The following is an 18469-nucleotide window of genomic DNA, read 5'->3' on the forward strand; positions in this document are numbered from 1 at the left end:
TGTGTGTGGCTATTTCCTGGTGGTCCCCTTCACTGGAGTGTAAGATCCAAGAGTTTACGGAATCAAGAAGCGCTCAAAAACATTTCCTGAGTAAATGGGTGAACCCAGTTTCCTTTCGGGGGCGGGGGAGAACAGAGCCCCAGGACAAATTTGCTTTGTTGAGACTCCCATTCATGTGTGTTGTGGGGGGGAGTTCATAATAAAGCTTCTCCCCCCTCCTCCCTTGGGAACTTGTACTCCCTAGAATGGAACTCAACCTCCTTTAGCTTTCCCTGGCCAAAGTCTAGTTTGTTTCGGGTGCCTGGGTGGCTCAGTGGGTTAAGCCTCTGCCTTCGGCTTGGGTCATGATCTCAGGGTCCTGGGCTCGAGTCCCGCATCGGGCTCTCTGCTCAGCAGGGAGCCTGCTTCCCCCCTCTCTCTCTGCCTGCCTCTCTGCCTGCTTGTGATCTCTCTCTCTCTGTCAAATAAATAAATAAAATCTTAAAAAAAAAAAGTCTAGTTTGTTTCAAATCCCAAAAACCCACAGGTGAAAATATCCCTAACGGTTTCTCAAGGCCTGGCAACTTTTCCTTTCTCCCGGACCACAGGTTCTTAAACTTGAAAGAATACCAGAAGCCCCGGGAAGCCTGGTTAAAACACAGATCACTAGGCCCTCCTCCCAGAGTTTTTGATTCAGTAGCTCTGGAGCAGAGCCCAAGAATGTACACCTCAGACAAGTTCCCAAGTGATGCTAAGCCACTGGTCCCGGGAGCACACTTCGAGAGGCACCGCCACAGACCTTAGAATCACCATAGATATTGACAGGCACATGTTTGCACAGGAAGGAAGGAGCCAAGAGTCAGAAGTTGCAGGATATTGGCGGTATCTTGGGAGGAAGAGGGTTTACAAGGATGACGGTCTCAGAAATCTGTCGGCAAGTCTTTGAGTTAAAGTAGCCCCCTTGGTCAGGTGGCCCAACCCCCACCCCCACCCTATTTTCATTTTATAAGAAGCCAGCCAACCAATCAACCGACTAACTCCGTAAGAAAGGTTAAGAAACATTGTCCCAGGAGAATGACCAACCATCCTGGTCTGGCTGGGCTGGAGGGGTTTCCAGGGATTTTCAGAGCTAACACCCAAGAAAGTCTGGGGGCAAACTGGGATGGTCACCCTAAACCCAAGACTCTCTGCCTCCAACAAAAAACATGCAGATAGGGGCGCCTGGGTGGCTCAATGGGTTAGGGCCTCTGCCTTCGGCTTGGGTCTTGATCCCAGGGTCCTGGGATCGAGCCCCGAATCGGGCTCTCTGCTCAGCAGGGAGCCTGCTTCTCTCCCGGCCTCTCTGCCTGCTTGTGATCTCTGTCTGTCAAATAAATAAATAAAATCTTTAAAAAAAAAAAACATGCAGATACATATCTCTGGTATAATGTTTATTTAAATAGCAATCTTAAAAAGACTTTATACAAATCATATAAACACAGTTTGACCTTGTTGTTTATTTTTTACATTGAAGAATCACAGTAAAAGCTCTCAAGTTCCCGCGATCTGGCTCAGCCAGCGAATGGTCGAATACCTTTAACTGCAAACCCTGGAAAAGTTAATCTTCCGTGTGACCGTTTAACTTTCCCCCTTGCTTTCTTGCATTCATGCTCATTCCTCGGACCTCATCCCTGTCAACTACCCATCCCCACCAAAGAGAGAAAGCAACCCCGTGGCCTTGTGGACTGCCTCGTCCGGGAGAGCGTGGAGGTAATGTGTCATTCAGTACAAGGCAAAAAAGGAGATCAATACTGTGAGTTGGGTTTCCCAAAGGGAATGACTCAAGGGGACGGGTCAGCTAGCCTACCTGCAGAGAGAGACAACAAATGCACCAGGGCACCCACTGGCCGAGTCAGGACCAGACCCCACTGTCGTTCTGTCTTACAACGGACCAGCCTCCAGTGTTGGTGAGGTATCTACACGTAGCCCTGGGTGGCTTGCTTTTGTGTAGCAGGGCCCACCCAGGGCCCCAAACAAGCCAATGGTGAGAATGGATGGAGGACCGTCGGGGATGTAGGTTGGCTTGTGCGTAACTTAGAGGCCAACTGCAGGCTGAAGACAGGGCTGGTCTTTGGGGGCACTGTATAAGGACCCACAGAGCACGAGGGGGCCAGGACCCCCAAGGTAGGCTTTTGAACTTCTCTTCTTCTGCAGGCACCTTCTGGAAATCCCTAGGACTTGCTAGCTTCCTGAACACTGAGCTACGTGGGAAGGCGAAGAGGAAGGTGGGCTAATAAAAAACTTGCTTTCGACAAAGCGTTAAGAACTGGTTTCTGCTGCATGCCCAGCTTAGGGGGGTCCTAAAGCTAAGCCCTTGGGCTTGACAGCTTTACTTTTCACTCTAACTACCACTGTGCCAACGAGTGCCGAGATCAGCAGTTACACTCGGGCCCTAGGTCAAAGTCACAACAACATCACGGAGTCCCACGTGACCATTCACATACACAGTAGATACAGAGAACTCAAAGGCTTGCACAGACACACACACATATGAATAAATAGCTGTCGGTTCGGACTCTCCCTCTCCGCAAACAAAACACTGTGACGTTACCATTTGAACTAGCATTTCCATACGTTAACATCGAAGGAACCCGCCAGTCCCATCCACCCTATTCCTTTCACCTGGGTATGAGACAAATGAAATCGTGGGTGACCATAGCAGCAAAAATGGTCTGACCGTTTACCACTGATAAGCAATGGGCTGGGCATACTGGCTGGGTTTCAAATGTATTTCCAGCACACAGGCGATCTTTAGGCATGACTACAAAATCAAGATTTGGATCTTGGCGCGGACAATCTTATCCTTCACAGTTTGATGCCTCCCCTCCTAGAGTAGTTGAGAGTCATCGAGGGCCATGACTACCTCTCAGGCAGCAGGGCTCAATCCATTCGTAGGATCAGCAGTGAGCTGGGGGAACTGGCAGTGGAGTCACGGGGGTTCGGGAAGAAGGGATGCCTTACTTTTATGATATTCACTGATTTCTACATAGAGGGAAAATACAGGTTTTTTTCATTGTTTCAAGGCACTTAATAAAAAACACATAAATTGTGTGTGTGTGTGTGTGTGTGTGTGTACGTGCGTGTGTGTAAGAACACAGGTCTCTCTGGGGTTGAAGCCGTGTTGTTAGTGTTTTGGTCCATAGTACTTGCGCATTTCTGGTTGAGATCAGCTCGAGTACATCCTACCCGACTCTCCTAAAACGCTGACGTGGGGCTGTAACCCCGAGGAGAACTCAGTGTTTACTAGCCCATCAAAGAGACGAATTCCTCCAAATGCCTCTGTAGAGTCTGCTTGGCCTTTGCCATGACACCATCACAGAGGCCGGACTCCTTCTTACCTCTCCACTGTTCTCCTTTCCATCCAGTGCTCACCGGTGACATCTCACCGGTGGAGAAAACATACTAACAGCCCGTGTTTGCCCTCACCCTCCATCTCTGAGGACAGCGACCAATGCTATGCCTTGGGGAGTAGACACCTGAAGAATGTGTGTGTGCGCGCGTGTATGTGTGTGTATACGTGTATGTTTTCGAAGAACAAGGAGGAGGCAAAAGAAAAACGCAAAACCACCACCAGAGGCCCCGCGAAGTAGCCTCAAAGCCACAAATTCTGGGTCTAGATTTAATAAATGGCTCCTAGTCACGAAGCACGTTAAGGCTTGTCCGCTTCTAACATGGAGATGCTTTTGTGGATTTTGACGTGTGAAGTTTCCTTTCCGGTTTGTTTTAAATCCCATATAAGAAAGAGCTATTTACGCTGACCCTAAAATGGCAATTTTCCCCTGGATAAAAAAAGTTAAAGGCAACAACATCCTACTTAAATGCTAGGACTGGAAATGGCAGCTTGTAGGGTTGGCTGGCAGGACCTACACCACAGCAAATCCCGGAAGTCATAAGACGATCAGAGGACAGGATAAGTTGGACGGCTTTTTTTTTTTCCCCTAAAGATGAAAAGTCTGAAAAGACCTTTTGCTTTTCAAGTGCTGATTAGAACGAGAGAACAGAGTACCACTGACCACTACTCTGCTTCCATCCTGGAAAAGTCCTTCTCCTCTTCTGCCTCTTGGAGTTGCTCACAGACCAAAGAAACAAAATATAATAATCATAACAAACTCACAAACGAAATACAACTGTGACCCCAAAGAGATGAGCTCCCGTCTTAGTCCCAGCGACGACTCAGCCGCGGCGCTCCCAGGTGGGTCCTAGCCCCGCTGCGCGGCCGCAATCTCCCCGCCCCCCGTCGACTCGTCTGTCCGTTCTGTCCACACCTTCGGTATTCTGGATCGGTTTGATCGAGATTATGGCATTCAGTTTCCAAAGGACAAAAAAAATGTAATCTCCGCTAGCCCCTCTTGCTGGAATGAAACGTCAGATGTGATTTGGGTGCAATCCGTCACGCTTCGGAGCAGCACTTCTGGTGGTTCATCTTGACCTTGTGCTTGAGGCCGTCGTAGAGCTCGAAGTTGTAGTTCTCCAGGGTGGTGCAGCTGCGGGAGCTGAGCCCCGAGTAGGAGCAGGTGCAGTAGAGCAGAAGCCCCGCACACGTGGCCCCCAGGAGGACGCCCAGGGAGCTCATGGCGATAATGGTGATGAGGATGGGATCCAGCGTGTAAAGCCAGCTCTTTTCTTTGTCGGCCGAAGGGGCGCCGGACCCTGAGGTCGGGGAAGAAGAGTTGCTCCAGTCCACCTCGTACTCATCTGTGACATAAAGCACACGGGAGATTGCGGGAGCTGCCCCTTCAGTAACGGAGCCTCCCCAGCCCCGTTCACAGGGTCTTCGGAGCATGGGGACGAGCACGGGGACGAGCACGGGGACTCCAGAACTACGCTGGCTGGTGTCCGAGCCCAGGATCATCACATCCTGCCTGTGTAGCTTTGGGCACGTTATTTAACCCCTCTCTGTCTCCGTCCTCTCCTCTATAAACCGGGGGTACTGTTAAGTCTGCCTCACTGGGTTGCTAGGAGAATTAAATGAATTAATATCTGTAAAGTCCTTGGTGTCCATCACATACCTAGTATGACCTAAGTATTTGATATTTAAATAATTTGACTCCTACTCGGTAAGTTCGGGATTTTGACAGAAACTTCGGGGGGCCTTTGGAGCTCTGGGGTGGTCCTGTGTTCTGGGTACGCTTCTTTCTTTGCTCCCTCACCTCCCACTCCCACTGGCATCGAGTGAAACCGAAGGACAGGCTGAGACTATTTTTACATGCGAGTTTCCCAAGGTAGCCTTCCCGGCTGTCCGAGCTGCATAAGTTTTCCCACCACCACACGTCACTTGGCATACACCTTAGCTAACTGTTGTGGGTTGAATTATGGACCCCAAGGTCCCTAGGTTGCAGTTCTAACCCCTAGTACCTCAGAATGCGACCTGATTTGGAGATAGGGTCTTTATAGAAATAATCAACTTAAAGTGAGCTCATTCGGGTGGACCCTAACCCCATACGGATCTGTCTGTATTAAAACGGGAAATTTGGAGACAGACACAGATGGGAGATTACCTTGAAAACACAGAGATAAACATCTACAAGCCTCACAGTCCTCAGAAGGAAGCCACCCCGATGACACCTTGATCTGGGACTTCTGGCCTCCAGAATGGTGAGAAAACATGTTTCTGTTGTTTATGACACCCAGTTTATGGCATTTTATATGGCAGCCCTAGCAGACGAATATACTTAGGTTTCCATCGCGTGGCCAATGCATGACCACATCCACAGCTCATTTTGTGGGATTTTCTAATAATCCCATGAAGATGGCAGGGTGCTATTATAATTTTTTTTTTAAATAGAAGAAACCCGGGTTTTTTGTTTTTGTTTTTGTTTTTAAAGAAATTAGGTGGCCAGGTAACTCCCCAAGGTCCCGGAGTTAGAAGGCAGTGAAACTAGGAATAGGACTCGGGCTTTCTGCATCCTCGGGCCCTGCTCTCTGTACCCATCATAGAGCCTCGGCTGTTTGACCGGCTGCGGCCTCTCCTTACAGGCCAGTTCCCCAGCTTTGCCCATAAAAGGAGTGCTTGATGGGGTTTTGCAGGGAGAGTCTGCACTGAGTTAACAAGGTGCTGTTTGGGTTAGTCACGCTGTTTCTATAACTACACTTGAAGTGTTTGATTAAGGTCGGGTTAAAAGCAGCTGTTCTATAAACTGCTCTTCTTAAAAGCATCAATCTTGGTCTAAAGCTGTTCTTTGAGGGAAACCGTGGTGATCTCTCTTGGAGATCAGCTCTGGCACTCAGAGAAGCCCAGAGAGACCCATGCTGCTCTGAGTCGAGGGGAGAAATGATATCTACGTGTTTGCTCGGCGGCCGTCCAGTCGGGGCTCTTGCTTCAGGCCCCTGAAGTATGTGTATTTGAAGTGGCAGAACAGAGCTTCTAATAAGTATGAAAACACAGGGTGGGCATTGTAGAAAGGAAACCTAAATCTTGCAGTGGGCCCAACTTGGAGTCTTGGATAGTGTGAGAAAGGCTCCCCTCAAGCCAGGGAACAGGAAACTACAGAAAGCCTAGGAGAATATTCACATGTATACTCATTTACTCAAGTCCTTTTTCGGGAAGAGGTCAATGGGTTCAAGCAACAACACGTAGAGGGAAACCTGGCTTTTACTTCTACAGGGTTTATCCAGATTTGAATTCCATCAGTGTCGAAAGTTGCCTTAAGTAGGGGACCTGTTTCAGATTAGGCAGAGGGAACTCGATAAACTTTTTAAATTTCTAAATTTGACCTTGACAAAGCAATTGATGGTTTCTTCATTCCTCTCTGGATTCTTTTCACTTACATTTCTGACTGGTAGTTCTAAATTCTGGCCTTCCAATACCCCGGGCATTACTTTTGTTGACGTCTTTATAACCAAACTTGAATTTCATGATTATCTGCTAAATCATAGCAATACTCACCATCAATTTCATCCTCATAGCCCTCTCTCCCGTGTATTTCTGGAATGTCCACTATAATGACAAAGAAAACAAACAAATCAAGTTATAACGAGTTCTATTGCCATGGCCAACAGACAGAGATGCAACCTTTCTCTGAATGACTGCCCGTACAGTAGGCAGCTAAACAGTCACGTCTGCTGCTAGAACACTGAGTATGTACATTACTGGGATTCTTTCCCCTTCAAAAGATTTGTCTTTATTTCCAACAGCAACCAGAAGAACAGAAACAAAAAAGGTCTTTAGCGCCAAGAAAGTCCTCACTGTGTCGTTGTAATGACTGCATTGCCAATATAGGTCTGCATTTATCCCAGGCGGCCTGGATGGCATGCCCATCATCCCTGGCCATTACTATGATGTTTATTTAGTCTAACTGACCCCTCCTCATACGCATGCATCTAAGTAGACATATACTATGAGGGTTTTTCTCTTTTGGATGTCAAATAAACGTATGGTAATTTAACAAAGTCACATTTCATCATCTTATGTTTTAATGCAGAAGTAGAACTGAAAAGAATGTCACAATGCCTAACCACCTCCACGTATCTGTGCTAATCTCTCTCGTCTTTCCTCCTCCGTCTACTTTTCCCACTGGCTTTCTTTATGGCTTAGAATAGGTCAAACATGGCCATCCAATCTGACTAGCCTGGGCTTGAATAGAGCTAAGTTAATTTACTGTGAATTTTCTCCAGTATTATCACTGTCTATCTTTTCTTTTTTTATGATAATTTGGGGGGGGAAGGTGAGAAAGACAGTCTCTCTGTTCACTATGCTGTCCATCTTATAGAAATCAGAGCCAATGAAAATTACCTGTCTAAAATGGTAAAACAAAAAAAAAAAGAGAATTAGATATGTGCTGATTTTTCATTTCTTTCTCACTAGTTAATTATGCCTGCCCTGGCTGTCAGCTCAAGATGGTGCCAGCAAGTGTGCGGGTCATTTAGGAGTTTGACTGAACCCCAAGTCAGGTGAACAACCTTGAGGTCAGCACTATAAATTGATACCCCCAAATCCAGGCTTAAGCCAAACCAAATCCCAGACAGCTAAAACTATCAAACAAGAGGGGGAGGGGAGAAGAACTTCAGACCTGCCTGAACTTTTCCTTCATCAGCACTTCTCAGAGAAGATCTACTTGACCATGACCTGAAATGAGGATTGATCTATCACTGCCACTCTCAAAATTCAGTCTTTTCCCTGAGGCCGTGTTTTTAATGTGTTTTTAGATAGAAGTCTTCCTCATTCCTGGCCAAAGTGCTAAAGCACATTTTGATCCCCCTGGTTGCCAGCAAGGGACACAACAAAACAACTTGCCAAGACCCCACTTGAAAGGATCAACGCCATGTGGCACTGATTCGCCATAAATCCAGCCGATTTCTGGCATGTTTATACACAGCAACTGGCACCTGCGGGTCACGCCAGCTTCCCCACCTCAATGCCCATCCCCTGCATTATTCTCTGGACCCCTATGACACAGGCTGTTTCCTTGGAATGAAGATGTGAGTATGAATCAACAAGAGCCAGGTGGTGTCTGTCATACGGACCAAACCGAGCTTGTGAAAAGTCGATCTAGAGATTTTTTTTTTAACTTTATGAAACAAACAAACAAACATGGACAAAACCCATCACATTTCCAACAATTAACTGTTTTGATGGGATGCTCATATGTCTCAACACCTTCACGGTTAAAAGATGCAGAACACTGGATAAGAATATGGGAATCAACCTAGCACAAAAACTGTGGGGCTCTTGCCAGTGACTTTTGGGCCAAAGCCTGTTCTTGCTTTTAGGGATTTGGTCTCTGCCAAAGAAGTGACAGATTCTTGGAGGCTAGAATGCCATTTTCCTCCATCGCACACCCTCAGGGAAGAACTCTTAGGACACTATTGATCATGGCTGGAAAGGGGTGTATGTGGCATTGATCTTGAAGGAGAAAGGGTAAAAGGATGGTAATGAGTATGAGAACATTTCACCCCAGGAGATCACAGCCTCTTGTCTCTGGAGACAAGAGGACTGGATGAGATGACCTCGTAAGAACCGGTCCATTTCTGAGGTTCTCTGAAATTGATTGCCCAGATGTGGCCGAGATTTCTGCATCTGGAGAATCAAAGGCTACTCAAGGTGAAGAAGAACACTGTAGAGGCTTGACTTGGCTTTTTGTATAATCACTGTTCCCAGGAGTTTAGGTGAGTGGGAAGGGGTCGACAAAAGGATAAGTTAATCAACATTTTCAAAAGCGCATCTGTTCACCAAGCCTTCACAAAAGAATGGCACACTGGGGAAAATCCAAATAAAGGGAACGTTTGTACAAAAAGCAATTTACTTTGATAGCAATTTTCTCTAGTCCCCTTGCTATTATTCTTGATATCTGTGTTTGATTAAGGGCTTTCTGTCTTAAAAGCCCCTTTGCCCTTCACAGGCCACTTTCCTTTTCTGTTAAGCCCAGTAGGTAAAACCGAGCCTGATTCCTCAGGATGTTGGCAGGAAGGAGTATGGCCGTCCCACCAGGTCCCTGTAGTTCTAGCTAGAAAAGGCAGGGGTAGAGAGGAGGGAGAAATGGTGAGCTCAAGGCACAGAGGGGAGGCAGCCCTGTCCTGATAGCAAAAGACAGCCAAAGCATGTAGGGACCAGGGACTCGGAATTGAATTGTATTTTTCTTTTTTGTAAAGGACAAACTTGGAGAGGACCTTCCAGGACTCTGGTTCAATGGGTGGGTGTGTCTGTGAGTGGGAGATGGATGAGGGAGAGTGGAATGGGCCACGCCTGTAGGATAACACAGATCAGGAATGAATCTTACCACCCACACGACTTCCGCTTTCAACCTCTGTTCTCCCATGACCTTATTTCCTCTGGGACCCCTTGTGGACTCATTCTCAGGCCAGTTTGACTCCAAAGCCTGAATTCTGACTCTCAGTACTGTGTTAGGGACAGTGGAGGCCTCCCACCCCCATCCAGGTCTGCCCACGAGTTCTTTGGGGGTAGGCAGGACACTGCAATTACCCCCATATCATCACTACCCTATTCTAACAGGGCAGTAACGGACCCTAATTGACTGGCTACACTCTCTGGCTGTTGGCCTGCATCGTCAGCTCACCACCTTATGGGAACTCAGGAGGACTTCTCCTGAATGTGAAAATATGATTTGAAATTTGAGGCTCATGTCTTTCCTGATAGGCATTACTCAGAGGGGGAAGGCTGATTTACCTTGTTCTTCCAAGGGCGGTCTTCATTAACCAACCAATCAACCAACCATCACTTATAAAAAGGATTTACAAGGTGCCCAGGAACTGCACCGAGGACTTTGAAAAATGAAGAAGTGTGGGACATGTCTACAATCAAGTCCCTTCAGCATGGTTGGGAAGCAAAGACCTGTCCATGCCAGAACAGCAGAAAAGAAATCGGGGCATTGTAGAGGGGACTCCAAGTGCTGCCGGAGTCAAGGGTGGGGATCGGACACATGAGGCTGGACCACCGCCAGGAAGGAAAACATGCGAGCGGAGAGGAGGATGCTTTGGAACTGAGGCTGATGCGAGGTAGGGCTTGGGGAGTTCTAGCTCCTTTATCGGATGGATAGGAATGGTTTCAAACATGGCGCCTGAGTCTTTTCACTCCTACAGGGATCCCCTGGTTTTGGCTTGAATTCACTTTTATCTGATCCATTAAGGAATTCAAAGAGATTGCCTCGTCTGGCTGCAAATCTTCCACCCGGATTTCCCTTCTCGAGAGTCAGGTCTCTGCTCCTCCCCCCCGGACCAGCTGCTGTGAACCAGCACAGTGAAAGGAAGAAGTGAACTCAAGCAGGGCTGGAAAGGAGTTTCATAAGAGTTTAAGTAATCAAGCGATCAGAGTAGCCACCGCTTAAAAAACAATGCAATGCAACAAAATCTGGTCGTTTTCATATCGTGATGGAAGCCTTGGGTGCAGAGTCCCATTTCCCCAGGAGCCCCTTTCCTTAGCACCATCAAGAAGTGGGTTAGGTGTACAGTGAAGAGTGATTCAAGGTCTCCCCCATCTCCTTTAGTCCTGATTTTTCAGGGCAAGAGGTCTGCAGGGGCTGGTTATGAGAACATCCACTCACTGTTCCAGAAACTCCCTCCACCCTAGAAGAGTCACAGATTTTCAAGTGTCCTTGTCAGTAAATTGCAACACTATGGCACGAAAGGTTGAACGGCCATCCATACCTGCTCACAAACTGAACCCACTCTAAGGAGATGTGTTTTCCCCTGCGGGGTCTGGAATGCTGCCTGGTCAGACCACACACGCTCTGCAGGGGAAACACCAACATGCCAACCTGCCGTCGGGGAGTTCCCCACCAAGCACGCTCTCTCTCAGTCTTCCCTTCCCATTCTCTCCTTCCCCGCCTTGTGTGCACATACGCACATGCACACACGCTTTATTTACCTTCCTCTTTCCCTCACTTTCTTCCATTTTTTTTCCCTCTTAAATGAAGGTTCTTTGGGGTCAGAGACTGCTTTTCTGCAGTTACTCGTAGAAAACTTCCCAGCTTCACTTTCTCCACTCCTGCTGAGCTGTGGTCTCCCGCGGGGGTATTGGCATTGACGTTCTGTTTACTTTCTGCATCGTAAAAGGAGCTTCACAAGATAGCTAGGGGAGGGATAAGTCGACCCCAAACCACTGTTTCTTTTCAGATAAATGATCTACGACAGCCCATTCCTGGGTCGCTTGAATGTAGATCATTTCAGGATACCAACACGCTGGTTTTCTATGAAGAGTCCCTTCCACGCCAACTCCAAGCCGTGGATCAAGAGGCCTGGTTGAAGCCGATGACAGGTCTGCCCGGCGGGGGGTCAGCTCTGCTCTGTATCTGAGGGGAGGCACCATGGGCTACGGAGGAGCACTGACTGCACTGGGAACAGGCTGCCTGCTTCTCGTCTGAGTTCGGTGACCCGCCCCAGGTGTGAGAGCCTGGGTGAGACCCTCTGAGTCTCAGTTTGCTCCTCTGTCAAGTAACCACTGGCCTTCTCCCCTGTTCTAGAATTCTATGACTTATGAGAAGAAAATGAGAAAGGTCAGAAGGCCTTTCAGATGAGGGCTCTCTCAAGAGGCTGCTGGTTGAAGTAGACCAGGTGACTCCACAGAAAAGGGTCCCACGCTACTCACTGCCCCAGTCTTCACCCCAGGTCTGCCTTCTTCTGGGTCCTTGCTCCCTGAAGGCAGCCATCTTAAGATGTGTGTGGAAAGAGAAGACCATGAAAAGGACAGGTAAAGGGGAAGCCATGAGGTCCCCTGTTTTCTCTACTTGTCCATTTGCCTTAGAAACCAGCCCTGCTAACAGGCAATCAAGGAAGTAGGAGGGTAAACTGTGCCCCAAGTATTAAGCGTCCACCTCACCTGACACCAGACTGATAAAACCAGCCTTCACAAGGCCACTTAACCCACCAAACTGCACCCGGCCTTTAAAGCAAGGATCGAAGAATCTCTTACACACAAGAGATCATCGAAATCATTCATTTTCACAGGTACAGGTGTCATCGCCCCTACTTTAAAGAGGAAGAAATTGAGGAGGGAGGGTCGAAAAATGCAGTAAGTCACTGAACAAATCAGCAGTGAAGTGAGCAAGCCACATTTTCGACACCTTGTTTGGGGCTGTGATTTATGGGGGATAAGCTCTTGGCTACTTAGAACCCTTGCTGAATTTGATTCTAAGATATTGAAACCCCCGAGCCAGCTAAATCACTGGGCTGTTCAGAGGGGAGTCGTCCTCGGAAAATTCTCTCAGCCATTTTGTTTTGATCCCAGCAGGAGATATAACACGGAGACTGAAATAAATGAGAAGCCATGAAGGACTAGGAGATATTTCTTGGCCTTTCGAAGTGTTTAATTCAGTTTAACGTTTGGTATTGGCTGCTGCTTCCCTCACCCCACCACACTTAATTTCCCTAATTCAGTGAGTTCATCCCCAGTTGCTCCAAGGAGCCAAGGGTTCAGATGTTGATGAAAACTTTGCCAAAGCTCCTCCATTAGGGAGTCAGGGTACTCGAGAGCCATTTATCCCTTGCTGGGTTTGGCTTCAGTTTAGAAACATCACCAGAAGATCCTTTATCACGGGTTTTTATCTCTTGGGCTGGTAGCCAACTATATGCAAAGTCATGGAAAAAAATATCTTTTGGAGTTTTCAAATGGTTTCAAGCTGGAAAACACGGGGGCCTCGGTTTGAGATATCTGGAGTCTGAATTTGACTTTAGCCATTATTTTTTATTATTTTTAGTTGAATAACTAGGAGAAAACACTAAAAAGGACTGAAATACCAACTGCAAAGGAGAAGGCTGTGAAATGACCTAATAATATTTTCAAGTGTGGAGGCGGATGAGCAGCTGAGGCCAGAGTGGCTCCACTGAGCCCCAACAATGGTGTGAAAATAAGAAAAATGCAGCCAAAGAAATATTTAGCAATGAAGACGGGATTCACAATTGTGCAGGCTGGAAAAACCCGGCTATGGTGACAGAGGAAAATTCTGGAACCTCTCCACCCTAGGTCTTGGAAAAACCAGAGATATTCTTCATGACTCTAAGCAGATACACCAACAAGAAAGAGGTTCTTCTTTTGTTGGTTACCTTCTTAGAGTAGGAAGGTGAGGAAACCATAAAACTTCAGGGTAGAGACGTTCCTCCCCAGTCTTTTTTTTCTCCCTGAGATAAAAGTCTTACATTTTCACCTTTCAAAGAGCTCCCCCAGTGGGCTTTCACATTTCTCCTGTCCTCCAGTCCTGACCCTCAGGAGAGGTGCATCCTGGGAACAGCCCTCAGGTGGCGTCGTTCCCTATGACCTGGGTGAGTGAAAGGATGGGATTGAAGAAACAAAGCTGCATTCACTCCCCCTGTGACAGAAGATGTCTTCTTAAAGCTTCCCTTCGTATTTTGTAAGTCCCAGAAAAGAACACCTTATGTATCCCACCAGGGGAGTTTGCTATACTTAAAAGCTGGGTTTTCCTTCAGAACATAAGAATGAACAACTCTGTGAGCAGATGTTAGCGGTACCACAAAATCACCTCTCTCTATCCATTCAGGGGGTGATCGCCCCCAGCAGCCTGCTGGTGACCAAGGACTGTAATTATCACGTAAGAGAATAATTTGGTCTCCAGTAAGAACGCAACTCCTTGGAGGAAAGCAGCACCTCGAGCTTTTGTTTGAGGGAATCTGCCCCATGCTTTTCTGGGAAAGGGCTTGGTAATGGTATGAGACTGACAGAGGAGAGGAGAAGGGGGCCCCCAGGAGAGGGGACGATGCAGAGAGGGGAGGCTGGAGGTTGAAGATGACCAATATCTGGCACAAAGTGGGGGAGGGGGGAGACAGGTCCTGGTCGGGAAAAGAGGAGGGAGGGGATGGCGGCCCTGTTGGGAGTTGCCAAGCCAGACAGCGATGACAGTGCTGTGGGTCTGGACTTCCCATGAACACTATTATTGAGCTAACCATCACGGTCTACAGTTGGCCAGGGCTGATGAGGTTCCCTGGGGCGTTGAGCTAACCCTCACGGTCTACAGTTGGCCAGGGCTGATGAGGTTCCCTGGGGCATTGAGCTAACCCTCATGGTCTACAGTTGGCCAAGGCTGATGAGGATCCCTGGGGTGGGGGGCAGAGAGGGGAGCTGCTTTGAAACCCACATCAGCCCCTGTCTAGGTCCTAATGCTCCTCCCCCCACCTCAGGGCCAGCTGCCAGAACGGCCCATGAGGAGCAATGAGCCATGGGGACGTCCACACGGGCCCCTGAGGTCCTCATACCCCTTCTCCCAGCCCCTTGGTGGCGGCGAGGAAACACAAAGGGACAAAATGGTTCTTTAACAGTCTGCTGAAATGCAGCCTCCGTAACCAGCAGGCTGGCTGAGAAAAGGACTTTGGTCAAGGCCACCTCTGGCTCAAAGCTTTCTCTCCACTCATCATTACTGCAGCCGGCTGCTCTCTAGCAAGTCAGAGAACTCCGGTCCAGGCGTCGTGGTAGTGAGTCCCGCTGCCTGACAAAGTGTGTTTGCTGAAAGCCGAGACATGGTATCCTATCATTCCCATTCTGGATCGGAGCCCTTGCTTAGGGGTATGTTAGTTAATGATCTTTAAAGAGTTTAATTCTGCACAATCAGACGACAAAACAAGGCGTGTGTGCACGCGTGTGTACGTGTGTTTGCAGTGACGTATCTCTAGCTCGTCCATACCTCCTGCTCATGCTGCCTCTTTCCTGAGCCACCCCGAGTTATCCACGTGAACCCCATGCCCAAGAGGCAAAAGTCCTGGATTTTTTGGCAGGTCAGAGAAAAAAGCCCATAAAACCATATATGGCGGTAGACAGTGTCCGATATGCTCAGAGGCAAAGCCCTATTATTAAAACCCTTTGTCTTAGTGCATAGCAGAAAAAGGGTGGCACTCTTGGAAGAAATGGTGTTTTGAACAAACAGATCCCTTGGCTTCTCTTTCACTTGTCCCTCCTTGCTGGAGCCATTTGGGGCCAGCAGCCTTCCTGCCTATATAAACCTCCTACTGGAGAACCACTTCCCCTCCCGGTGATTTTCCTTGGGTCACATCAGCCCCGAACCTCCTTGGAAGAAAGGCGGACACCACCAATGCCTGCTCTGCTCAGGGCCAGGGCGGGGGCTTTGGTCCTATGGCCCCAAGGCCTGGAGGCTCTCTGTCGGCACGTGGGCCTGCTTGTGGCGGCTGGAATGTTTTAGTCTGCAGCACAATACGGTGCACTGACCTTAAAGGATGTTTTTTACATGAATTTTTTAGTAGAAAACATAAATAAATAAGAGCAAGGCACAGCACAGTCCCTCTTTGAAGAAACCAAGTGGAACTCATTAATCATGGAGAACAGGGCTCTGGCTACGGGAGCCAGGGAAGGGATGAACGCCTGTGCCCCGGTGGCCACAGCTCCAGTGAGCTGCCCCGTGCAGCCAGGCCCTCGTTCTCCGCAGATGGACAGGTTTTGAGAAAAACGAAAACAAAAACCCACAATTAAAAGTCCCTGCAGTTAAAACTATGTCAAGTCTTCCTTTGCAAACCCTCCACCCACTTCTGGGGAGAGAGATAGTCACAGAGATTACACAGTCTGTGCAGATGTGGCTGGGGACAGAGCCCAGGATGTCCACTAGAGATCCACTATCTCGCACATGGGGACGGGTGCACCATAAAAGGTAAGCTTTGACCATTTGCAGCATCCCCTAAAACGAACCTAGGCATACCATTTGACCCAGAAATTCTGTCGGAGAGAAGTGTACACAAAGAGGCAACCTCAAAGATGTTCATTGCGGTGTTGTTTATAATAGGAAAAAAGTGAACTAGACACAGCCCACCAGTAGGGGAACAGTTAATAAACTATGGTACATTGACACAATATGGGATGTTACGTAAGAGCTAAGAAGGATAGGGTAAGTGTGGCGGTGTAGACGGAAGTATTGTCAAGATTTTGTTAAAGGAAAGGAAGAGGGCTGTAGGACAAAGGAGGAAATGCTGCGGTACCATTTACGCAAGACAAAACCAGACCCCAACCCAACCAAACCCCATAGCTGGACACAAACATACACGTCTGTGATGGTACAAAACAAGGCCTGAGAAGAGATACCTCAAACTGTTTGCTGTGATTACTCTCTTTGGAGAAGAGAGAGAGACTGGTTAGCAGAGAAATGGACGTCTGTTTCCGTGTTATTAGCGTGTTTCCAGGATGTAGCTGTATATAACTTGTAATTTAAAAAAAGGCAGAGAGAGAGAGAAACCCAGCCAGTTATGATGCTAAAATCTCCCCAGCAACTTCTTTCAGGATCAATAACCACTCTGGTCGTAAGCCTCCAAAACAAGATGTTTCCCTACTCAACACCCAGTCTGCTTCTAGAATGTCCGTTGCTGACTTCTCAGTCTTTCCTATTTCTTGGTCCAACACCCTTGGGCCTTTAGTTTTTTGGGGGCTCTTGGAGGTCAGTGATAGCAAAGCCTAAGAACCATCACTTTCCCCAGAAGACAGTAGGATGATTCTGGGTCTTCTGCCCACTGGGTTAGGGCCTGGAAGCACCTAGATTCTCCATGGGGTTGTACTCTGCTAAAAGGGGTTTTGTTTTTTGGCGATTCTCCAGATTTCATCTCACCAGGGCTTGGGTCTGGGGCCAAACGGACCCCCATCCCCGACAGTTAGTGCAAACGTGCCCCGGCTACGGCATGTGGCCTGACACCTTTTAAGGGCACAGGTTTCTGATTCGATCTCACCTCTAGACATACCACAGTGTGCCTGATCTCTGTCAGGCTTAATTAAATCCTACACTATTCTAGCTTTTAATTTATTTATGTAAGGCGATTCTCTTTTCCTGCCGATTGTAAGGCCATCAGCTCGCGTTCCCCCTCCCCCCTCCTTTCGCTCTGGCTGGATTTGTTCTGTGTTTTCTTTGGGCCATCACTGAAGTGGATGAAAGGCAAATTACGCTGTGAGAGCCCCAGCGATGTGCACAATTACAGAGAGAAAGTAAGCCGCACCTACGGACCTGCAGTCTGGCTCGGATGGGTAGCCCGCCACGCAGACGAATCAAAACTTAAAAATGAAACTCTTTTCATCAAACATTATAGAAAGGCCACAGTGTTTGTGTAAAGCAGCTGCAAAGGCAGTGAGCAGGGGTGAGGGAGAGGAACGCAGAGCCACCACAGATCGGCCAGGCTTGGGTGATCTGGGCCGGGAGGCTGAGGTCTTGCTTCAACAGCGAGACCACACATTTAAACCATCATAAAGGGCCAGGTAGGAGCCAGAAGAGACATACTGGGCCTTGACATCTGGTATTTATGATCCATGGAAACACAATTTCTGTAACGTTTATGCTTGGGCTCGGTCTGAAATACCACAGTGATAACAGCGCCGTGTTTGACGCCTGAGATTAGAGTCCTAACGGTCTTTTGCCCTTTTGGGGAAGAGAGAATACTTCTAGAATAAGCCTTGGGACTAGAACCAAAACAGGAAGAGCAGTGATGAAATGCTCAAAGGTGGTTCCAAAAATGGTAACGCTAATGAAGCGTAAGTGATGGCTAGTTTAATTTAGGCTAGTTAATTTAGGCAAATTTGGTCCCGGAGCTCCGGAAAATGTTGACTGAGCCTGGGTCTTTGCCTGAAATAAGCACTTTTGAGATGCTTTCTGTTGATCTTTTACTAACGGGAACAAATGGCTTTAAGGAAAGCCAAGGGTTATTTAGACAAAAAGGTAATTATGCTTTGTCATTAGAGTAACAAACAATGCTTGGGCATTCTGTTCTTTTCTCCTGCAGAGGACAGATAGCGACATTTATACTGAGCCATCTGTACGAACAGAGCTTCCTGTAAGATTTGAAAACCCAAAGCCTGCTTCCTTTCCGTACCACTTGGACAGGCTTATAGATGTGTAAAAAAAAAAAAAAAAAAATACTCCTTCCTGGATCTAGGTTTCGAGGCGGAAAAACAGGACTCTGCTGGAAATAGGGTCTTCTGGACATGTCTCTTTCCTTAGGACATTTAAGGATCATTCTTGGACCCCCGAGGAAGGCTCCTGGGTTGACAGAATGCTCTTAATACACCCCA

The 18469-nt window shown here is 47.8% G+C and overlaps 1 protein-coding gene across 1 annotated transcript in view; it reads right to left on the minus strand.

Annotated features, from left to right (window-relative positions):
• Nucleotides 1–1392: 1392 nt before the first annotated feature.
• The window catches only part of NRP2 (neuropilin 2), a 113569-nt gene continuing 96492 nt past the window's right edge, over nucleotides 1393–18469 (minus strand). The window contains exons 16-17 of the mRNA XM_080799280.1: nucleotides 6905–6955; nucleotides 1393–4713 (exon numbers count right to left, since the gene is read on the minus strand). Of these exons, the coding sequence (XP_080655406.1) occupies nucleotides 4409–4713; nucleotides 6905–6955 (356 nt within the window). The 3' untranslated portion in view covers nucleotides 1393–4408. The remainder of the gene's footprint in view (nucleotides 4714–6904; nucleotides 6956–18469) is intronic.

The sequence above is a fragment of the Martes martes genome, assembly GCF_963455335.1.
Source record: "Martes martes genome assembly, chromosome: 3".
NCBI lineage: Eukaryota > Metazoa > Chordata > Mammalia > Carnivora > Mustelidae > Martes > Martes martes.